Consider the following 24,791-nt stretch of genomic DNA (forward strand, 5'->3'; position numbering starts at 1 on the left):
GTCTTCTGTCCCTCAACAGTTTTGCTGCAACCTCAGATTCCCTCTTTCTGAGTTTACAGCACCAGGACAAGTCCACAACTGAACATTTGTGGGAAACGTTTGTGATAAATTAGCCCATTCAGCTTTCTTGTTGAAGAAGAAGCCAAGGTTGGGGAACATTAGGCAGACTCACCTCGGGCCACAGTGCAGCAGGGCGAGGGCGGGTACAAGAGGGGCGGGTTTCTGGGGGTTTCTCCGCCTCGGGGAGGCGGAGAACTAAACCTGAGGGAAATAAAGGCTCTGGTCGAGAATGAGGCAGGAGAGAACAAAGATCCACCTCTGCAGTGGGTTTTACAAACGGAGCGCGACCCTCCGCTCCGGCCACCGTCGTTTCGCAAACCCGGCCATGGGAGAAACTTTTCTACGCTGCCCGCTGCGCACTCCCCGCGGCCGGGTTTTGGTGTCGTTACCGCCGGGCGGCGAATTCCTGCTGGGCACTCCGGAGTTCGTAAGCCGGGCGAGCGGTGAGTTTCTCCGCTCTTTTTTCGCATCTCGAATCGGGGGAAGTTGGGTGGTGGGTGCGCCCCCGAGATAGCCCTGATCTTCTAATGGTGGGTGGGAAGGTAGCCCTGGGAATGAGGGCTACTGCCGATGGGCTCCTATCGGGTCTTGGATTAAGGGGAACACGGATCTCAACCCAATCCCAGTCAGGAGCCTTTGAAAGGTGCCTTTTCCTTTGTGCATTTGTTCTCGCGTTCCTTCTTTCCTGCACCTTCTGAAGGAGTCAGCCTTCCCCCACCCGGCATCTTCAGAGATGCTGAACTACAGCTCCCATCCCCTTTTGGCTGGAGGGGAGTTGTAGTTCAGCAAGTGTCTCCACTCCGGGGGGGGGGGGGTGTTAAAAAGCAACATAGCTGAAGGGCGCTTTGGAGGGAAAGTAGAAAAGAGTGGCTGCATTCTGGTTTAGCAAAGCTATACTAGTCATATATGGAGTTGAAATTAACTGAGGCCTCTACTTACCATCCTAATCCACAACCCCATCAACGGTGCTCTAGAATTCTGATATTTGTGATTCCTTGTTACTCGGTAGACCCTTCAGTGCACCTTGGGTTTGGGGGTTAGGTATGCTAGCCGATGAGAATAAATGCCAGATGTTTTGTGCATCCAACTTCATTGTTGGCTAAAGCATGGGACTGTAGGAGTTGCATTCTGAGCATGAGATGGCTATCTTCTGATCAGATGGGTTTTGAACTTCATAATATCTCCTCCCCCCTGATAACAAGCTGTTCTAGATGACTTTCCCGGATAAGACATCCTGTCCAGACTAACAAAACCATACCCCTCTCTATGTATCCAAACGCATGGGAAGGGCAGACTTAGTCCCAAGGGGCCATAGCAAAATGGATTGGGTATCACTACAATTCTTTCCAATGTCCTTAACCTGTGAGGGAACAATACAGAATTCATTCTGTATTCATGTCATGCAGACTACTCTGAATGTGAATGACTCTCCAAGGCTTCCATGCTACTTAAAATGTGCTTAACTGGAAGACTGAGGGACTGATCTTGGAGATAATTGCAGGTAGTGTTCTTTGGAACTATAATCCCATTCTTGTATGCCTTGGCCTTAAGCAGCAAATGAGCCATCCTTTTTAATATGGCCTTTATTTCTAAATTATATAATTGGTCCAATCAGTTTGTTCAGCTGCTGTGGGTACCAATTGTGCTTTTTTTCCAATGAATTTTATCACTTGCTCTGCTTTGGGTTTCACAAAAAATAGCCTATTAATGACAGACAAGCTTGCATACTACAGCAGACAATGATTACCCCCTGCAAGAGAAAGATTTCAGGAAGACTTAGTTGTGCTTTATGATTCACTTGCAAAGGACGCAGGCAGGGGCGTTAGCAGGTATTGTAGAAAAAGTGACAATGGCAGTTGCAAGAGTACAATTGAAATTCTGCCTCTTTTTAAAATGTGTTGCATATGCAATGCACATAAGAAAACAAGCAAAGCTTTAATTGCACCATTACAGCTGCCATCTTGTTTTTTTACCATACCCAGATGCACAATACTGAGATCCAGCAGACCTTTGGGAGATGAATGCATCTGAAATTATCTGCAGTATGGAAGTAGTTTTCTTGGAAGTTAACATGATAGGAAAAAGTTTACATAAATAAAATATTTGAAATCCAATATAGCAGCTTTATATGCTACTTGAAGAAGCATCAATAGCTATTGTAAAGAAAATATTAGAATCTAACATCCAGAGTCAGGCAAGGTCTTGTTACAACCAACTAAAACTGATGCAGTACTCAGATTAAAAGCCTAATTTAAAATTAGGCCATTAGCCTATTTCATCAAAAACAATCAATACTTGGCCTTAATGACACCTAGCATTCAGGGAGAAAAAATAATGGTATAATTCCTCCATCTCTGAAGATATGAAGGCCCTTAGTTCCAATTATTATCTGGCTGTAAGCACAGCACATAGACTCCTGACCTAGCACAAAGCAGAAATAAATCAATAGTGCTATTTTTATAACAATAAGACTAGTGAATATTTTTATTGGTGCATTTGGTAAAAAAGTAAATAAATAAACCCGGCCAAATAGTGTGGAATTTCCTAGGAGTTAGACTGAAGCTTTAAATGGTAAAGATGTCCTTCAGAATTTAGAAAATCAACTTTTTCTGAAGGCAGGTTTTTTTCTTCTACCAGCATGTGAATTAGAAAATATTAGAGCATTTTTCTACTCACTTTGAGCATTGACAAACAAAATGTAGAGTGTCCCATTATGTTCTACCAAGATGTTAATTCTTAGTATTGGTGGGAATTAATTGAACTGGTGGCTCAGTGGGTTAGTACGCTGAGCTTGTCGATCAGAAGGTCAGCAGTTTGGCGGGTCGAATCCCGAGTGCCGCGTAACAGAGTGAGTGCCTGTTACTTGTCCCAGCTTCTGCCAACCTAGCAGTTCAAAAGCACATAAAAATGCAAGTAGAAAAACAGGGACCACTACGGTGGGAAGGTAACAGCGTTCCATGCGCCTTTGGCGTCTAGTCATGCCGGCCACATGACCACAGTGACGTCCTCGGACAAGCGCTGCCTCTTCGGCTTTGAAACGGAGGTGAGCACCGGCCCCTAGAGTTGGAAACGACTAGCACGCATGTGCAGGGGAACCTTTACCTTTACTAATCCAAACATCTGGCAGAAACAAAGCTGGGGCAGACTCCCTCAAACTGAAGGTCTGCTTTCAACCTCCTTGTTATGAAATCCCTTCAGTTCCTTTATCATAGTAAGGAGAAACTGGTACTCAACCCATTTCAACCTGTTTCCTTCTAACATGTGGACTAAGGCCGTTGACTGAGAGGGAGGAGCAGCTTGAACTATGAATACTCATCAGCATTATTAATTGTTGTACCTGTACCTAGCTAATGACTGTGCCCTGAAATGCTCGGTCTTGGTTAATATTTTTCCTAACTTAGCAGATAAACAAGGTAAAAATATCACCTCAGCTCTGAAATAGTTTCCTTCCTGCAGGTAATGATTATCTTGGCAGAACACAGAGGGAATGTGAACTCAGAGGGGTGGGGGAATGTGTGTGCTGAGTTGCTTGAGTCTGACTAACAGTAAACTACCACTATGAGTAGACTTTGGTCTGATCAACAACATCCCCTCTTAGCACTATCTGTGAATGAGTCCCTCTGAAAAAGCAAGTCTGTCTGAGCTTATAATGCTCAGTAAGGTGTAAGGACTCACTGGAGAAGAGCCTAATGCTGGGAAAGGTTGAGGGCAAGAGAAGAAGGGGACGACAGAGAATGAGGTGGCTGGATGGAGTCACTGAAGCAGTAGGCGTGAGCCTAAATGGGCTCCAGAAGATGGTAGAGGACAGGAAGGCCTGGAGGAACATTGTCCATAGGGTCGCGATGGGTCGGACACGACTTTGCAGCTAACAACAAACCACAAGGTGTAATTTAATATCAGTGAGGCCCAAGAGGAAAAACTGCCCCAGCTTACATTTTATAGAGGAGTAAATCTGGTTGAGCCATCTATGTGTGTTGCTATTTCCTCCCCCCCCCAATTGACTAGATGCCTCTCTCTGGTCCTTTTCAACGTGCTAAAATTTCAGAGGAAAATAGGGATGATAATACTTAGGATTTTATGTAGTATATTTAAAGATTTCAGATGCCTTCATATCCATGGAACATGGGAGGGTGGCCAGGTTTGGAGATCTTTTTCTTTCCCCTTTTTTTGTACCTTTGGGGCAACCTTGTTCTCATATAATAGGGAAGAATGCAAATGAGTCTCTGCAAAAGTTGCCGCTCCAGATTATTACAGATTGGCCAGTACTAAGGGTCATCCCAGCCTTCTGGCATTAGTATTTCTCCACTTCTGGAGTAAAAAGTGTAGTCTTCAATAATAAAGATAATTTAGCAGATCTAATGAGAAACAGCCAAATCTTTTCAGTATAATTGCCTCCTGGCCCTCCAGTAAGAAATTAGAATTTCCTTTGTTGGAAGTCAGCACCCACCCACCTTCTAGTGAAGGAAATATTTTGGGGAATATTAAAAAAAGGCAGAGTATTATATTTTCCCAAAGGATCTTAAAGGCAGAAAAACAAGCCCAGTTTTTTCTTAATAGCCCTAAACAGAAACTAAGCAGATCAGCTCTGTAGAAATGCAGATTTGGTAATCCCATTCAGAAAGACTGAGGTCCCATTCATGAGCAAATACAGGCCGAAGCCCATTCAAGACAAAATATTTTGAAATCCCTTGCAGGAAAATTGATAGCTAACAATAGCAGAGTGATAGGATTAGAATTAACAACCCCTCACCCAAACATCCAACACAGGACATAGCCATCAGCCCCAGCCCCAGGAAAGCAGGACATGACCTTTAGAACATAATTAGATTAACCCATTACCATCAGAATACCAAAAGGGCACACTGAGGCTCAGGTCAAAGTTCATGCCACAGGAACAGGAACAATTCCAAACACAAAAGCCCAAGAAGGTATAAAAACCTACCACGCCCAGCTCCATGTGGTCAGCCACCCCAGAAACATGCTGCTGTCACTGAAGTTTCTGGCAACTCAATAAAGAACCTTCTTTCCAAACAGCCTCCATTTTGTTTATTCCCGGCTTGGACTGGAGCCTGATGATTTTTTTTTCAACACCTTTAAGATGAACAGAATATGAAATGGATGAGGAATTTTGCTTAACATCAAAAGACCTGAATAAGGCAGGACTGAAGTTAACCTGAACTCAAGAATGAAAAAATGCAATGCTACATTATTGTCTAATTTTATCTAGAGAGGGTTGGTTATTATGGAGAGTTTTTGGAAATTTCAACATATGGTTCTTGAAACTTACGAATTTCACTTTTCCATTCATTTGTATAATTTTTTACTGCTAAGCCAGGGCTTTTCAACCTTTTCACCCATTGTACCACTTTTTAGGCATGACTAGACGCCAAAGGCACACAGAACGCTGTTACCTTCCCACCGTAGCGGTCCCTATTTTTCTACTTGCATTTTTACGTGCTTTCAAACTGCTAGGTTGGCAGAAGCTGGGACGAGTAACAGGCGCTCACTCTGTTATGTGGCACTCGGGATTTGACCCGCCAAACTGGGAAAGATTGAGGGTAATAGAAGAAGGAGACGACAGAGAATGAGGTGGCTGGATGGAGTCACTGAAGCAGTAGGCGTGAGCTTAAATGGACTCCAGAAGATGGTAGAGGACAGGAAGGCCTGGAGGAACATTGTCCATGGGGTCGTGATGGATCGGACACGACTTCACAATGAACAACAACAAAATTGTCACAATATGTCATTCAACTGCTCACTCTCGATTTGCTGGCTGGCTGGCAATTCATAGAAAAGCATTACTTGGGGGAGAACCCATTCCGTTCATCAATAGATAGAGATTTACAAAACATTTGTCAGTAGGAAAGCTAGCATTCAGAGCTCGGGTTTTTCAACTTTAAGGGGACTCTAAGGAACCCTCAGGGGATTTTTTAATCATTTTTTTTGCTCATTCCCCTTCCCCCTGGTTACTCCGAAAAGGAGAAGACAAGATGCTTGGAGATTATTGCTTCTTTGCTTTGTCATATATCCAGTAATTTCAGGGAAAGAAAGCTACGGAATGAGGGGGCTCCAGGATCTGGTGATAAGACCATTACAGAATTGCAGACCTGACCAAGCACCTAACCAAGTTGATCCAAGATCTTCAAAAGTTCAGAAGTGTAACTTCTGCCCTGGCCTTTTATCCAGAGATTTAATCCCTTTACAGGGGACCTTGAAGAAGCTAAAACCTTCAGAGTTGAAAGCTAGCAACCCTTTGTACAGTATTAATTACCTCTGTTTGGGTGACAGGAATTTCATAAATGGAATGGAGATTTCTCATAAAACCAGAGCCACTACTACTGGTCCATTCTTAACATCACAGAATGATTTATTACTATTTTGAGGGCCTCAATTTCACCTACAATTCTTCTGCTCTGTATCAAAAAAAATAAATGTCCTACACCACCTCACAATAAAGTGCTCTAAGTCCCAAAGTTTCACAAAATACACATCCCTTCTGTCAGAAGAAAAGCTCTTTCTCCCAGCTGAAAGTTATCAAAACCAAAGGTTATTGTGTATGGAGAGCCTCTTCCCCGAACTCTTCCTTCTCTTCTCTTTTTTAACAGCGGATTCCATATTGCGGAAAATAAGATAACTGACCATGCCATTTTTAAGACTTTAAATTCTTCCCTTTCCGGCAGTTGGCCAGGTGAATGAAAATTCTGGTCAGGCCAGTAATATTCTGTTTTTAACTCATTGACTATCAGGCATAAAACCAACCGGATTTTCCCAGACCATTAAAACTACTATGGCTTGACCCAGAGGGGCTTCAACTTGAAAAACCCGTTCTGGGATCCAAATGTGTTTGCTGGAGGGAAACTGCTGTGATGGAAACTGTAAAGTATGTTTTACGTCTGCTTTGTGAAATCCAACCCCATCCTCAGTTGGTAAAAAAAAAAAACTTTGAAACTCATCTCTTCCGTCTCCTCTCTTTCCCCTCTGCATCTGGCACTGATGTCAGCCTCAGGGGAAGTACTTGCAAACACGACAAGCTTTGAGTTAACTTGGGCCCAAGCCAGGAAACCTTGGGTGCAGGTTGACAATACTTGACAATACTTTTGTCATTATTTTCTGCAAAAAGACTGAGCAAAGGACAAAAAGCAGAAGTCAGAAGCCTCTTGGCCCTCATAGCCAAGATGAGCTTAGAGAAGAGTTGTGGTAACTAACATGGCATTTTTAAAATAAAAGTATGAGCAAAGGGCTGTGGATACGTAACTAACAAAATGGCTCCAACAGAAGTGTTCCAAATACAGAGCTGAGCACTTACGGTGCCATTAGAACACACAAATGTGTTTATGGCTCTAATCCATAACATACTGTTTGATTGATTGATTTGGTGCCATCCAGTGCCAGGTAAAACATAAACAGAGAACATGGATTATCCTTAGTCAAGCTAGGTGCAAGCTTTGTCTTCCTCAAAATGCAACTTTGCCTTAGACTTGGCCTGAATAACAGAATAACAGAACCGGAGGGGTTAGGAGACTGGACAGACCAATGGCTGTCCAGTGTTTTCTTAAAAGCCTCCAGTGATGGAGCACCCACAGTTTCCGAAGGCAAAGCCGTTCCACTGATTGATTGTTCCCACTGTTAGGAAATTTCAACTTAGTTTTAGGTTGCTTCTCTCCTTGATTAGTCCACTGTCTCTTTTTCTTGCTTTCTGGTGCTTTGGAAAATAGGTTGACCCCCTCTTCTTTGTGGCAGCCCTTCAAACCCCTTTTTACTTCAGAGGTGTTGTACATCTAATTTACTACTATTTTCCTCCAACTTGTTGTGGAAGTGGTGTTTCCTCTGTCACTATGTGTTACTCTAACACCACTGCTGGCAGATACATGATCTGCTGACTACAGACTGAGGCATCTGAGAGAAAGATGGTGGAAGTCTTTTTTATAGTTGTGATCCATGGAGACCCTCACAGAACTGGTAGGATGCTTTAAAGAGGAACAGTGCTGAAGCTCCGAAGCGAGGATAAATTCAGAAAGGTGGTTCTGCAAAGTTTGAGGCTATTTAGAGAAAACAGATAGAACACCCTTAAATGATTCTCACCCAAGGATGAACATTAATTACTGCATAGTACAAATGCAAATACAAATTGCAAATGTTCTAAAAATAATGTGTTTTTCGCAGCAAGGGTGCAAACCACTTCCTTCTTCAAGGTAAATAAAACTTGAACTTTCCTTAAACAGGTATTAGCTACTCTAAACATATCCCATTTTTCTAGGTCAGAATCAATCTTTTCTTTGTCTAGCTTTTTTTTTTCATTTGAAATTGGCAAATTCAGGAAATGAAAACCCCTTGGATTTCTGGAATGAGCTTTATTGCTATTAAGGTAAAGGTAAAGGTTCCCCCGCACACGCATGCTAGTCGTTTCTGACTCTAGGGGCCGGTGCTCATCTCCATTTCAAAGCCGAAGAGCCAGCGCTTGTCCGAGGACGTCTCCGTGGTCATGTGGCCGGCATGACTAGATGCCAAAGGCGCATGGAACACTGTTACCTTCCCACCGTAGTGGTCCCTATTTTTCTACATGCATTTTTATGTGCTTTCGAACTGCTAGGTTGGCAGAAGCTGGGACGAGTAACAGGCGCTCACTCTGTTACGCGGCACTCGGGATTTGACCCGCCAAACTACCAACCTTCTGATCGACAAGCTCAGCATCTTAACCCACTGAGCCACCGCGTCCCTTATTTATTGCTATTAGGATAATGTAATAAAATATTGCAAGCATCCTAAAGCAATTCTCCAGATCAACTTGTACCTAGCATGATTGAAGTGGAATTACCCTGAGTTTCTTTTTCATATTTTCCCCCTCTAATGGTCCGGTTCTCTACTGTCTTGCTCCACAATCTATGTTCTCAAAATCTGTTAGACATTCCATCTAGTTTGAAGATACAATTATTGAAATAAAGAATTCTCCAGAATACCATAAAAGAATCAAATATCACAATTCAAATACAAGGTTATGAGAACTAGAAATTAAATAGCCAGGCTTGACAATAATACTAGTGCAAAAGCAGTTGAAGTAATAATTGACTACAAATAACATGCAAGTCTTTAGCATTGCATAGTTGCAAAAAAGATGATAAAAGTTTTAGAAGTGTAGTTTTTGAATCATGCAAATTTTACTCGATTCTGTGTTTTAGTCAACCCATTTCTGAGTACTGTGTCCAGTTCTGGGCAGCAGGATTAGAACCTTAGAGAGCAATGAGGATGATCTGGAGTCTAGAAAACTAAATAATATGGAAATCAAATAGAAAGAGTTGGGAATGTTTCATTTAAGCACTCTTCAAAGGATATCATTCTTCATCCATAGTTCCATGAAGCAGCACACAAAATAATGAATCTAAGTTACAGGAAGAAAACCTAGTCACCATCTGTTTTGTATGCTTTAATTTAGATAGGGCATCTCTCTGTGTGTGTTTATGTGTGTGGGGTGTGTGTGTGTACATGTTGATCTAAAAGGTGCCTCTCAATCCTGTGACTCTAATATTCATATAAAGGATATTATATCAACCATGATCTTTGTTCTTTCCATTGCTTAGCACAGGGCTCTTCAACCATTGGACAGGTACCACTTGTGGTACATTGGCACGTGGCAGGTGGTATGCGACCATCCTAGAAAAGTGGAGGCAGGGGTGGGGAATGAGCTGAACCAGTGGCAGCACCGCACAAGCCTGAGCAAGAGATGGCTGGAGCTCGGCGCTGATCCTGGCGCTTCTGCTGAGCCCACAAGAAGCACCGATCAGCTGGAATGTTGCAGCATCTCCAGGGTCTTGTGATTTACATTCAGACCATTTATGATGGTCACAGTGTCCCAGGGTCATGTGAAGTGACCAAAACCTGCTGCAACCACCCAGCAGATGGGGGGAATGAAAACTAAACACCCACCCCACCCCACCCCCGCTGCCAATCCTCAACAGAAATGCTCACAACAATGAAAACCTCGGACAGGAGGAAGAGTCCCACCAAGCGGGCAGGCAGGTGTCTTGCTTGGCTGTGGCTTAGGGGGCACTTTTTTCAGTGCCATTGTAACTTCAAACAGTCACTAAGCAAACTGTTGTAAGTTGAGGACTGTCTGTACTTCATTATTATTTTTTTAGTCATCAAGTTTTTGATACCTTGCTAGGCGACTGGTGGTACTTGGATGCTGACATATCCTAAAAAGTGGTACAATGGGTGAAAAGGTTTAAAAGCCCTGGCTCAGCAGTTAAAAATTATACAAATGAATGGAAAAGTGAAATTCGTAAGTTTCAAGAACCATATGTTGAAATTTCCAAAAACTCTCCATAATAACCAAACATGTGTACATATATATATATATGAATATTGTAGACAAGAAGGTATGTCAGTCCATTTGTACCGTGTCCAATGTTTTAAATAATAAATTTAATAAAGTATAAAAATTTAAAAAAAAGAAACGACAAATACATGGCTTTTGATCCATAAGTCCTTGCCCTCAGACTAAAGCAAGTTTTTAATAATAATAATAATAAATAAACCTTTATTGTCAAAGTACAACATGTGTACATTGAGATTAGCTGAGCCTCCCCCTGTGCTCTCTCCCCCCAACACACAGTGACAACAAACCCTCCATCCTACCACACCATGTGAACCAACTACACCACACACCGGCCTCCCAAGTCAATTCTGCATAAGATTATGTCCCATTTAAAAGCCTAACAGCCCACGGATAAAAGCTATTTTTCAGCCTGTTGGCACGGCTGGCTATATTCCTATATCTCCTGCCGGATGGTAGGAGAGTAAAGAGATACCGTCCAGGGTATGAGTCATCCCTGAGAATCTTCCTCACTCTTCCAAGGCAACGAGCCCTGGCGATGTCATCCAGTGGTGTCAGGGAACAGCCCACAATGTCTTGTGCTGTGCTCACTACCCTCTGTAATACTTTCCTGTCCGCGGCTGTCAGACCAGCATATCAAACCACAATACCATAGGAGAGGACGCTCTCTATAGTAGACCGGTAAAAGAGGGTCATTAGCTGTTGTTCTACCCTGTTCTTCCGCAAGACCCTAAGAAAGTGAAGTCTCTGTTGGGCCTTTCTAGCCACCTGAGTTGTGTTAACTTTCCAGGTCAGATCTTCACAGAGGTAGACTCCCAGAAATTTAAAGGAGGAAACTCTCTCTACACAGTCCTCCCCGATGTAAAGTGGGGCAGGTTCCTCCTTTTTTCTCCAGAAGTCTAACACCATCTCTTTCATCTTGCCGATGTTTAGGTGCAAGTTGTTGTTACTACACCATATGGATAGTTTTTGTACCTCCACCCTATATGCTGTCTCATCCCCACCTGTAATAAGACCCACCAGAGTTGTATCATCTGCGAACTTGATTATCGCAGTGGATGGGTTAGATGATACACAATCATAAGTGTATAAAGAGTACAGGTAGGGGCTAAGCACACAGCCCTGTGGTGTGCCGGTGCAAAGCTTCAGAGGGGTGGCCAAAGCAGACCCGACCCTCACTGTTTGTAACCGATCCCTAAGAAAGTCTTGAATCCAATCACAGATGGCGGGGGAGAATTTCAAGTCAGTCAGCTTCTCGATGAGAATGCTTGGCAAAATGGTGTTGAAAGCCGAGCTATAGTCAACAAAAAGCATCAAAAAGGCTTCTAAGAATTATTATAATTTCTGCTGCGAAGCTTTAAATGTTTAATTTTATTTTTGATTTTAACTGTATTAGTGTTACATACACATACCGAAGCGACACAGCTGTTGAAGAAGCACAAAGACAGGACAGAAATTCCACATATAAAGATTAGCAAAGCAACTTTCTTCTCTCCTTTCCAGATGAAGGATTCTGCATTCCCATCCAGGAGATGGTTGCTGTGAGGCTTGGAATAGCTAGTAACAGAGATGAGGTTGTGGAATCTACTAGGGATGAAAACTCTTTCACAGGTGAGCAAGAAGGATCCAGGTTTAGAGCATCTACTGTAGGTAGCTGGGTATTATTATGTATAATGAGGGTCACAAAAATCAAGTAAAAAAATGAAATCTGGGGTTGATGGGCTACAACCTTGGTTGCATGCTGAGACTCCCCATCAGGGGAATCCATTTTTGTTCAGAGCAATTCTTCTCTAAATAAGTTGTGGTCCTTGTTTCTTATTACTTTCATTGACTGCAGGAGAAGAGTGGAGGGACATAAAATAGTGTTTACATTATGAAGGCTAGATCCAAAGTAGGAATTCAGAATTAGACCCAATGTAACCTGAAGTTTGCTGGTGACTTTGGACTTTTTGCAGCCCAATTTTTCAAAACGCTGGTCTATGATTGTAATAAAGTTTTGAATTGATTTGATGAGTGCTTTGTATACCACTTGGAGCTCCTGGTGAAAAGACAGGATATAAATCTCAGAGCTCAATAATAATACAATTATTCAAGTTGTTTGCATGCATGTGTAAATAAAGGTGCATAATTTCACATGCAAAATAGATTTGTGACATTCCAAGCAATCACTCAATCTGATCCTACTCATAAATCCTCTAACAATCACTCTAATGTTCTCTTCCCCACCCCTTTTCTTTCTTTTTAGTTTTTTTTATACAGCGGGAAAAAGGAGAGTTTTGGAACCTTGGGGTGCTGGAGTTCACTGCCCCATCCACATCTCAGCTAGCAACACGCTGGGTCACTGCCCTTCAGACCTGGATTCATCATCATGGTCAGTTCCTAGCCCAGCTGACGTTTTCCTGGCCTTCTTTGTTGTGGCTGCCATGCAAAAAAAAGGCAGGGTAGGGTATGGCTTCCAAGAAGGGAATCAGGGAACCGCTCTTAATTGCAAATAGTGCAGTGTCAGCGCTGCAAGGTAGATTAGATCAGGAAATGAAATGAACTGCTCTTAGTCAGAAGTAAAGGAAAAATATTTTGTACAGTGTGTGCTCAAAGGCATCTGTATTTTTTTTCTTTTGAACATCACTGAAAATATAGTTTTGAGTTGGTGTTAAATGAAGTCTTACCCTGCAGAAGGCAACTGCCTGATCTTGTTCAGGCTGCGAAGCTAAGTCAGGTTGAGCCTGGTTAGTAGGTGGATGAGAGACTCCCACAAATACCGGGAATGAAGATTAGATTCTGAAAGAAAGCAATAGCAAGTCACTTCTGCATGTGGCCGAGCAAACTTGGCAACTTGAAGGAGACTTTTTGCTCTAACCTTTCATCTCTGACACAAAATGACAGTTTAGTCTTCCTTGTTCTGCAGCAGAGTTTTTGTGAATGCAAGCTATAAGGGAACAAAGAGAGAGCTCTTTCTTCATGCACTCTTAAGGTATTGATTGGCTACTAAGAGAATCCAAATGCTGGACTTTGATCTCATCCTGCAGTCATTTATCTTTCCCTTCCTTCTTCTCCAGGTGTTACACGGCCCAAGAGTCTCCTTGTCTTCATCAATCCAGTGGGGGGACGTAAGCGAGCAATGGAGATCTATCAAAGTCAAGTGGCTCCACTGTTTGCCCTGGCTGGGATCCATGCACAAGTTGTGGGTGAGTCCCATTATCTTCCTCCACCATTCCCTCTTTCCTTCCCAATGTGGATTTCTTTTATTTCCAGGGGCTTCCAACTTTCCTGTTGCTCTATCCTTTGTCTGAGTCTTATAATAGCAATAGCACTTAAAAATAGCAATAGCAGTTACACTTTTATACCATTTCACAGTGCTTCACAGCACTCTCTGGGTGGTTTACAGATATCAGCATATTGCCCCCAACAATCTGGATCCTCATTATACCAACCTTGGAAGGATGGAAAGCTGAGTCAACCTTGAGCTGGTCAGGATCAAATTCCTGGTTGTGGGCAGTTAGCCTGCAATACTGCATTCTAACCACTGCACCACCACGGCTCCTAATAAACAGTCTCCTGCTTTCTTCCTGTTTCCATCTTCTCAGAGACCTGCCATGCGAATGAGGCTCGTGATTACATCCTACAGCAAGATCTCTGTGGCTTCGATGGGTAAGTTTTTTGTCTTAGTTTGCCTGCATCTGTATTGCCTGCTTTCTGAGGAAATTTGTGCCTCTAGTTCAAACTGGGCTATCCATTCAGTTCAATCAATGGCATCTTGCCCAACCTGTTGCCCTCCATTTCTCCTGGGACTGCAATACGCTGTACTCTCCAGCATGGGATTACATTTGGAGGGCACCTAGTTGGCCAAAACTATGCTTTGAAAACCAAATGATCTGCTCCAAGCAGACATTAGGCGTCCCACAAAACAAGGGCTGTAAACCAGATATATTTTCCAATGATCTGAATGCAAAAAAAGGAAGAAACCAACCTATTTGTTTCTTCCCCAGGTTAGTCTGCCAGTCAAACCACGGAGAGAACTTCTAGATAATTCCAAATGCTGTAATTCATTAATTCATTCACTGTCAGGTTTAGCCCAAGAATGAGGTAGAACAATCCAGCCAGGGTTCAGTTCCTTATTTGTTTATACACATTAAACAGACTCTTGCCAGACTAAACCCTTACTTCCCTCACCCAAGGGGATATCCTCTGGGAGATTCTGAGGAGTGGCTATCCTAGCTCTCTTCCTCTGCCTCCTATCCGGCTCCAAGTTGTGATGCTTCTTGTCTCACCCCTCACCTTGAAATGTGCTCTATCCTTCCTGGGAAATTGCTGTTTCACTGTAGTCCATCACATCACCTTCCCATTCAAAGGCACCATCTCTCACCTTCACAACTAGATTCTAAAACTAAAGTCAGAACTGAAGAAGCTTCTTGGATGAGAAGCAAAATGTCTTCCTCAAGGAAAAAAACAGTCCAGTTGCCTTTTGGAAAAACAGCTTTGAGACAGCCATCGCCTGGATGACTGAGAATCTCCATAGACATTATAAAGCCAGATTAAATACTTGATTCTACCGTAAGTAGGCTAAAAATCGATTCTTAAAAAAATACTATAGTTAGAAAAATGTTTAGATATTATGAACATTAGACATTTAATTTAAATCTGGTTTCTGAATCAATTTAAAAACACGAATATTTCTGGCCTTCTTTGCAAATTAATTTTTTTTAAAAAAAAATCTGAAAGATATTACAAAAAGGTTTTAAATATATGTATATGCACATATTTGCATTTTTAAAGTTTATTTAGAATATTTGTATTCCCTCCCATCTTAAAACACTCTGCAGGCAACAGCAATAAAACCCCAGAAGTATATTTTAAAAATAATAAAACTGTGAAAACAAAACTAAAAGGTCTTTATTGTGCCCCAACAATCAACCCAAGGTACACTCAGTCTATCCCAGTGCCTGTGTAAAAAAAGCTAGGTCTTAATGGCCTTTTGGAAAGCTAAAATGGTGGAGGCCTGCTGAGTAACTAGGGGTGGGAAAGGTGGGTATTCCATAAGGTAGGAACAGCTATGGAAAAGTCATGCTTCTGAGGTCCTGGTAAAAGGCAGCTTTTCAGGGAAGGGACCCAGAGGATGTCTAACCTCTCCGATCTGGTCAGGGAGAGGCAGTCCCACAAAGAACCTACGGTAGTCCAGTGTCATGCAGAAGTTGGGAGCCAGCGTCTTGAATTGCAGCCAGCAGGAAACTGGGAGCCAGTGCAGCTCGTGCAACCGAGGTGCAATATGTGAATCTATAAATATGTGGCACTGTGAGTGCTGCTGTGTTCTGGACCACTTTCTAAGTGGTTTTCAAGGGAAGCCTTGGAAGTAAAGTGCATTGCAGTAATCAAAACAGGATACTACTACAGCGTGAGTGACCATATGCAAAGCCTCCTGCTCTGGGAAAGGGCTCAATTGATGCACAAGCCCCCTCCCTACCCATGGCTGCCAGCTAACTGAATAGCAGGCGTGATTCAGGGAGGACTCCCAGATTGCAGACTAGCTCAGTCCAGGGAAGTGCAGCCCCATCCAGATTCAGAGATGACACATCACCAGACCCCGTGTGTGTGTGTGTGGTGTGTGTGTCAAAAACCCAAAGCCACTGTGTCTTGCAAAGACTGATGCTGAAGCTCAAATACAACAGTTAAATATTGCAGCTAGACTCAATCAAAAGAATTTTGAAATTCCAAAAAAACAGTAACTAAAATACAGGAAAAAAAATATGCAGTATGCATTTTGCATGAACAGAATCCCCACCACCCCCCCGCAAATATTTCCAGATCCAGATCCAATTATGAAGTGATCTGTGGAATATGTTTAAGATTTCTTCTGATATGAATCTGACTTTGAGCATTTGGGGTCTAATTAGTATCCATGAGAAGGGACACGGTGGCTCAGTGGGTTAGGACGCTGAGCTTGTCGATCAGAAGGTCGGCAGTTTGGCGGGTCGAATCCCGAGTGCCGCGTAACAGAGTGAGCGCCTGTTACTTGTCCCAGCTTCTGCCAACCTAGCAGTTCGAAAGCACGTAAAAATGCAAGTAGAAAAATAGGGACCACTACGGTGGGAAGGTAACAGCGTTCCGTGCGCCTTTGGCGTCTAGTCATGCCGGCCACATGACCACGGAGACGTCCTTGGACAAACGCTGGCTCTTCGGCTGTGAAACGGAGATGAGCACCGGCCCCTAGAGTTGGAAACGACTAGCACGCATGTGCGGGGGAACCTTTACCTTTACCTTTTTACCTAGTATCCATGAACTTCCTTGGATGGTATTGCTGGAAGGAGATAAAATAGTAAGAGGAAGTGAAGAAGAATACATTGTAGAAAAATAAAATGTCTGAGAGCTCTCTTGGCTGAATGTTGCTCCTCATCAGAGCTTCTGCCACTTAATTCTACTCACAACACTAAGGAGTCATGAGCAACTCCAGAGGACATTTTTGCTCCATGCCACCCAACATTTATGTAATCAGGCACGGCAGTGTCCTTGCCCCTCATGGAAGTGGGGAGAAATGCGAGAATCCCCATCATTTGCTTAGAAGGGGCCCATAAAAGCAGTTGCTTCAGACCCTGACTACAGATAGCCCTCAAATTATGATCGGTTGCTTAGCAAGCATTCAAAGTTACGATGGGACACCTGGAAAGCTACTTGCATCCAGTTTTGAAGTTCTGACGCTGCCTCCCCTCCCCCCACAGTCACATGACCACATTTTGGACTCATGGCAACTGGCCCAGAATTATAGCCATTTGCAATATCCCACTGTCACCTTTCCTTGATTTACATTTTTGCCAGAAAGCAATCTTTATTTCTGGCAAAAAACTGCCTATCGTGAACAGTTGGTTCACTTAACAACTGTGGTGCTTGCTTAACAACTGCCACAACAAAAGGTTGTAAAATTCGGTCCAATCATGTAGTGAACTGCTTTACAGCCATCATGACTTACAAGCCTAATTACCAGGCTCAAATTACAGTTGGAAGTTGAGGATTACCTGCAACTTGGCTTATTACCTCCGTCCCATTCCAGGCTGGTGAGCGTGGGAGGCGATGGCACATTCAATGAAGTGATGCACGCCTTAATCGACCGAACCCAGCAAAAGGCAGGGAAGCCCAAAGAGGACTTTGATGCAGAGCTTCTGTCCCCAAGACTTCGTATTGGCATCATTCCTGCAGGTAAGGCCAATAGCTCCCCAAGACTAAGACTTGAGGCTTTAAGAGCTGGGAAATCATGACTAAAACTTTTAATTCAAGGTTCGGGGGGGGGGGAAGCAGACAGACTTCTGAGCTATTTTCCAGCAGTCGGGTGATAGGATGTCTTCTGTTTCTACTCCAGGTTCTACAGATTGTGTCTGCTTTGCAACCGTGGGAACAAATGACCCCGTCACTTCTGCTCTGCACATCGTTATAGGTGCATAGCTAGCACACACTAACCATCTGTAACTGTTGAGAGTATGGTCTTAAAACTGCCCTGAGTAGGGAATTTTGAAAAGCCAGGTTTGGAAGTAAATCATCTGTAGGGCAAGCCTGAAAATGGTCTCCGACTCATCACTGGTCATACCCTTGCAATAAAAAGAACTCGGGTGCCTGCTTAGATGACTTCATAGTGGGGCTGGCTATTTTGCATTTTGGGCTTGAGAACAGAAACATTGGCTTCCTTGGGAAAAGGTTGCGGGTCGATAGATATCCAGCCCCATACCTAAAATGGAGGGAGAAAGTGGGGTGTTTTCCTTCTGATCTCTTTCCCATGGCCATTCTTCCCTTCCCAGGGGACAGCCAGCCTCTGGATGTCTGCAGCATTTGGCATGATGGGATGCTTTTACGCTACTCCGTCTCCCTGGCTGGTTACGGTTTCTATGGCGATGTAGTGAGCGCCAGCGAGAAGCACCGTTGGTTGGGGCCAGCGCGCTACACCTTGGCAGGTATCATTCGGCAGAAGAAACCAGCCAGATAAAGGGAGCTGGGAGAGGGGAAGGAAAACGCAGACCCATAAAATGAAATTCTTCTTGATGGGCTTGAAAGAAATACAGGTTCAAGGGGCCTACTAAGAGAGTACTCCTCTGTGCCCAGGCAGCTTTAAATTCCAATTCTCAGGAATGACTGAAGTATTTCTGAAATAGGCACAATGCTATTTGAGCAGTGGTGTTTCAGGAAAAAACATGATCACTTATTTTTATTTATTTACTCTATATCTCACTGTCGAATATGATATAAGTTTAGTTCCCCCCATCTCAGTCTTTTTGAAAAGGCACAAAAGCTGTTTATTGCAATAACAGCTATGATTTCTGTGTCAGTTGTCCGATTCTTCCAGAACCATCGTCACATGATACTACAAATTATCTTCTCTTTTCTGTATCCTTCACCATTCAACAGCTGCTGACTTAAAATATGCCCATGACACTCCAGAATTAAAGAAAAGAACCTAAGAGTGGTGGTGGTGGTGGTGTGTGCTTGTGTAAATGTGTGAACACACCCAGCCCAAACCCTCCCTTCAGTTACTTCCTCTTTCAGGAGTCAAAGCGGTGCTAAGCAACCACAGCTATGAAGGCACCGTGGAATTCCAGTTAGCACCGTCGTCAGAGGACATCAATCCACGGGATCAATCACGCTGCCGATCAGGGTATGTTGTGATGGGAAACTGCCACAATGGGATTTACAACTATGGGCAAAGTCCAGGAGCACAGCTGCAGAAAGGGATGGAACAGCTTTCTCCAATTCCTCTAATATTTTGGATTACAGACCCCATGATTCCCAGCTGGCTAGGGATCATGAGAATTGGCCTGCAATGCATTAAGAGGACCAAGTGGGGAAGAATACACGATCAAATTATAACACTAGCTCTGCTTTTCAGCTGCATGGTCTGTTCTGAATCTAGCAAAAACCTTCTGAGTGGAAGCGAGGAAGAACGTTCTTCAGAATACACAAAGCAGGCAGGTAAAAGCAAGCACCAAAACTTTTTTTTTTAATCGCAAAGGATTGAAAATTAATCTTGCTGTAAATTAATCTTGAAAATTAATTAACAACTGAGAATTATTTTGCTGTAATCCTTCTGACAAGAAGCCTTTAAGACAAGTGTTTGTCATGCAGGACCAATCTGGGTCATTCACTGGGAACAGAGGTTTTAATCTTCTGAGCTTTCGAATTTGTGTTGGAGCCCATTCTCAAGAGGTCCAGCATGAGTCTGAAAGCTCAGAAGTCTAAGTCTCTGGTCCCAGTGACTGGTCCCAGATTGGATCCTGCAACATTATCCTGGGACAGGTACATTTGCCTTCATTCATGAGTGTTTGTCATTCATAGCAACTTTTACCATCAGTAGACCTCAACTCCCAGAATTCCCCGGCCAGCATGCCAAGAGTTGTCGTCCATTCCTTAAGTAAGCATTTTTAGCTCATCACCCTCACCCCCTCCATACTGGGGCTAGCCTGGGGCCAAGAGTGTGCATCTCACCCTGGTTAAACTTTATAGTCTTCAAATCTAATCTTAGTCCACTTGGCTGCACCAGTTCTCTGTGGTGCACAGGCGGTGAGGCCTCAAATCTGACAAGCCAAGTTGAGTGATGTATGAGATACGCAAAATCTACATATAATCCAGCTATTACTTGTCACAGAATCTGCTTTTACTAGCACTTTTTTTAAAGCAAGCTACGCACAATCACAGGTCTGATTATGTTTCCTGTTAGGTTAGCCAAATTTGATTTAGGAAGTAGTCTCCCTTGTCTGAAGCTGGTTGACATTCATGATGGGCATTCCATGTAGCTGAGATGGAGATGGCATCTATGAACCCAAGTCTACCCTGTGATTATTAAATAAAAGTACAGAATCCTGTCTCAGAGGGCATTTGGATGCTCTGCTGCCTGAATCCTTTCCTTTCCCCCACCCCCCGGGTTACGTTGCCAAAATGTATTGCAGATTGCCAAATTACAGTGAGATGGTTTTTTTAAAAAAAAAAGAATAATCAAATAGGTGTGCAAAGAAGAAATAACACAGACTAACCATACTTTTATTTTAAAAAATAAAAGGGGGGGGGCAAAAAAAATCTGCCACTTCCTGCTTTAGCAATACAGTATTGCATTGTTGTCATGCCCTGTGTAGTTGAAATAGAGGGATTTAAAGAAGGGTGGCCTTTGCTATCCACCTCTGCCCAGTAGAAAGGTTACGCTGGGGGGGAAAAAGGGACTGTTGATAATAAAAATCTTAATTTCATCTTGCTGCCAGTTTGGTAAGTGATCTTAAGCAAGCTCCAGTCTCCTAAATTTAGGATTCTCATGTATAACCAGGAACAATACTAAAGCTAGTAATAATAATAGCAGCCTGTTTTATAACGTTGTGATGCTTACACAGCTAATGGATTCGGAGGGCTTGAAATCCTGTAGTGCAGGGGTGTCAAACTCAATTTCATTGAGGGCCGCATCAGCATTGCGGTTGCCCTCAAGGGGCCGGGTGGGCGTGGCCTACTGGGTGGGCGTGGCTAGTGTGCATATGGCCTACTGGGTGGGCGTGGCCAGCTCTACATCGTTCGCATCAAGGGTGCCTATGGGGGCCTGGGCAGGAGTGGGACAGATCTGAGGGTCTCTGGCAGGAGGAGGGTCTCTGGGCCAGGGCCAAGGCAGTGGGGGCCGTTCCCTTACTGTTTCCAGGATGGCTTCGCAGGCCACATGAAACCACTTTGCGGGCCGGATCCGGCCCCCGGGCCTTGTGTTTGACATGTCTGCTGTAGTGCATTTGGAAAGGTTATTACAGGGTGTCTTTGCTGTTTCTTAACCACCTGCCATGCAGTCTGTCTTGTGCTTCTTCGGTGACTTCTTGCCTTTCTCAAGAATGAAGGCTACTGCTAAGCTTGTAAGCCACCCTGAGTCTTCGGAGAAGGGCGGGATATAAATGGAATTAAAATTAAAAAAAAATAAAATAAAATAAATCTCTCCTGGAAAAGTAAACTAATGGGAACATGCCTGGCAGGTGGTTTCTATTTTCAATGCCTCGATTTTGCAAACCGCAGCAAATACAAACACAACCGGTCTGAGCTGCTTGGCTTTCTTTCTTAAGAGGTGGAGTAGAAGAGGGAGCAGCCTAAGAACCCTAATTTTCTGCAGAAATAAAAATACCGGGCATATCTTCTGCCTGTGCTTTTGGCAATCTCAGACTGGAACTGTGGGGTCTAGGCAGCATAATTTCGGAAAAATGAGGAATGATGTGTGGATGTGTCCCTGGAAAAAGCCACGTAGTAGACAAAAAGTAGCAACAAAAGAGTTGTTATCCCTTTGTAATAACCACTCTTACCTGGATTCCTGACTAGCTAAGGGTGAAGATGCTCAAGTTAAACCCGTTTTCTCCCCTCTAGGTGGTGAATGGCAGCGGGTTCATGGTAGCTTCATGGCAGTCAACCTGACCTGCATGAGCAGTGCTTGTCCGAAGAGCCCCAAGGGTCTCTCACCTTGCGCTCACCTGGCCGACGGAACTGCCGACCTTATCCTGGTGCACAAATGCTCCATCTTCTCCTTCCTGCAGCATTTGAATCGGCACACCAATTGCTCAGACCAGGTATGGTGTGTGTGTGGGGGGAGGGGAAGACTAGTGCTATCCTATAGACTTGGGGGGAGGTCAGAATATTAAGTCTTCACGGTTATGGTTCTGCAGAAGTGCATGCAAAGGAATGCCTGATAAAATTAGCGCATTTATTCTAGACCTGTGCTGATTGGAGGGTAGAATTGCCAATCACTACATATCCTGAAGGAGAGGGGAACTGAGGAGGGAGGGGTCTGGCAGGGTGGGTGGACAGAAAGGTCTGAGGGAGCATCCCAGTCCACCTGGCAAAGTAGAGATGCAATCATTCTGATTCTCCCTAAGTTCTAAGCAGGCATCAGTTCTACTGGCCATGGTATCTTTCTTGACCAACTGTGAGCATTAGAAATGGGAGACATGGCTTTCCGGTAGTTCTCCCTTTTTTCAGAGCCAGTTCCCGTCAGGGTTGATGGGGGGAGAGGTTGAACCTAAGGCCCCTTATATGTGGGGTGTCACTGGTTCAACACGCTCATCCCTCTAGTTTGAGATCTACATGAAGCTACTGGGGAAAATCTTCTGTTGGTGCAAGACCAGAATATTATATCCAGCTACATACCTTGATATTGGGCCAATTAAGTGATGTGGAGGTCTCAATCTGGATGGGGAAGAACAGACAATCTGAAAAAACTGAGCCCCGACATGCACACTTGGGTTAAGGAAGACCCTCAATGTTCCATTTTTTGGGATAAAAACCATACTAAATTACAATTAATACATTTAGTTAAGTTTCTCCCCATCCATTTTATTCTGTCAAATTAAACATTATAATATGTTGACAACCACCTCCAAGTTGCAGGGGCTTGCAAATTTCGCTTCTCTGCTCTATTAAGCAGAGATATTTGTAATGGTCCCTTCCAAACTCTAGCGACAAGGGAGGCTGCTTTGGTTCAGGAGATGCAATTGTGTTCCACAGTTTGACTTGCCCTTTGTGAGTGTGTACCGGGTTCGAGCTATTCGCTTCACCTCCTCCAAAGGGGAAGACTGGGCGGGAAGACAACAAGCTGCACAAGAACAGAACATGCTCTGCGGGGGAATATGCCAAGGACAGCCGCCGGTCAGCTGCTGGACCTGCGATGGCGAGACCTTGAACCACACTGATATTGCCATTCGGTAGGTCCTCTGATGGGGTGGGTCAAAGATTCCTGGACTGAATCACAAAGGCACAGGGAGAGGGAACACAGATGGCCAACTTCGACTAATGGAAAAAACTTGTATGAAATTTGGGACTTCCTTCAGTGGAATCCTAAAAAGATCACAGCAATAACTGGTAAGCCAGAACGAGATTGAAGGAGGCTGGGCAGAAATGAGCAAAACTGTGTTTCTCTGAAAATAAGACCTGGTCTTATATTTTTTCCCTCCAAGAGGCAGTAGAGGTCTTAATTTTTGGAGGATGTCTTATTCCCCTCCCACCTCAAGGTGGCAGCATCAACAGCCCCATCTAGCAGGAGCCCGTGTGGACGCTGTCCCACTTGTGGCTGCTCACAGCTGGCTGCATAGCCTGTTGCACCATGCCACCATGAGGGGAAGCGGTGGAGCTGCCCCAAGCGCCCCATAGGCACCCAAACACTTTTCGCCCAGAGGGAAACTGGAACCTTTGTCTGCTTGCTAATGGGGCGGTTGGAAATGGAGCAAATCCCTGTTTCCAAGTGCCCCATTTGTAAGCAGATGAAGTTTCCATCTCCCTCTGGGTGAAAAGTGTGTGGTGCGTCCGGATTGCCTACCTGCCCCCCCCCCCCGGCCTCCACGCTGGACTTACCTGCGCTGCTCTAAAGGGCCGGTGTGCTGCGGCTGCTGGCAGACATCATTGGCCCCCGCACGCTCGCCATCACTTGTGCTGGCCATGCCCACTCCCCAGGCTTATTCTTGGGGGTAGGGCTTGCATTAGGCACACCCTAAAAAAATCAGCCTAGGTCTTATTTCCAGGGAAACATGGTAGCAATAATAAGGCTGAGCAGTGGAAGAAGATAGGAAAACTACTCTGAAGGCTTGGTCTCTAAAGCAATCTCCCAAAAGGAGGAGGGGCTTCCCCAAAAGGTGCAAATCTTGCATGGCTCAGACTTGCCCACTGGATTGCAATGTTTCAGGTAACCGGAGGAGGACGTTATTAAATGCACAGAAAAACAAGAGTTACTGTGGCCCTATCGACTCCTTCGTATGCCGATTGCAACATACCACTAAAAAGGCCAAATGCAATGCTTGGGTCTGAAAGCAGTTCTGCAGCCCCTGGCTTAGAGAAATTATCAACTGGAAGGTAGCCAAAATTCTTACAGTTGCGAGCAGCTTTAGTTTTTAAATTATGCTGCAGTCATTATTCTACAAGTGTCTCTTCTGCTCTTCTCTCCCCTTAGAGTACATGGGAGCCTCATCCATCTCTTTGCTCGTGGAATTGAACAGCAACCCAGCATATCCTAGGAGTTTTCTGCCAGACGAAAGATAACCTGATGAAAGGGCAAAGCTCCTGCTGAGAACTTCAGACACAGCCTCAAGAGGCTCGCTTCCTAATATATGTATTAATTAGGAATTGAATCCAAGAGGTTGAAGGATAGAAGCTGAGCCTGAGAGAAAGTTCAGCTCCAGTTATCAGAGATGGTGTCCTCTGAAGGAGAATATTTGTACCTCAGGGTTGGACTCCTCATGGTTTCCTCTGTAAAGGAGGTACTGGCCTGGCTCTTATCTCACTGAGGCTTGTCCTGGAGAGAAGCAGAGGCATGGATGCTAGCTTGGCTAGACAGGTCCAAGGGCCCCTGCTTCTGTGTTTTACAGCCTTCAGACTAGCTGCAATTGTGCAGTACTAAAATTCAGTTGCCCAAACTGGTGAAGGTTTAGCCGAGCGC

General features: G+C 44.0%; 1 protein-coding gene across 1 annotated transcript; it reads left to right on the forward strand.

The window, feature by feature from the left end:
- Nucleotides 1–300: 300 nt before the first annotated feature.
- Nucleotides 301–24,706, forward strand: LOC310636033 (ceramide kinase-like). The gene is made up of 13 exons (XM_083355486.1): nt 301–503; nt 11,894–12,001; nt 12,636–12,761; nt 13,447–13,575; nt 13,975–14,038; nt 17,430–17,575; nt 17,736–17,810; nt 18,169–18,321; nt 18,911–19,019; nt 19,251–19,333; nt 21,737–21,936; nt 22,871–23,067; nt 24,306–24,706. Exons 1-13 carry the CDS (start codon nt 386–388, stop codon nt 24,367–24,369), a joined length of 1,572 nt encoding a protein of 523 aa, XP_083211612.1. The 5' UTR covers nt 301–385; the 3' UTR covers nt 24,370–24,706.
- The last annotated feature ends 85 nt before the right edge of the window (nt 24,707–24,791 follow it).

The sequence above is a fragment of the Vipera ursinii genome (assembly GCF_947247035.1).
Source record: "Vipera ursinii genome assembly, chromosome: 2".
NCBI lineage: Eukaryota > Metazoa > Chordata > Lepidosauria > Squamata > Viperidae > Vipera > Vipera ursinii.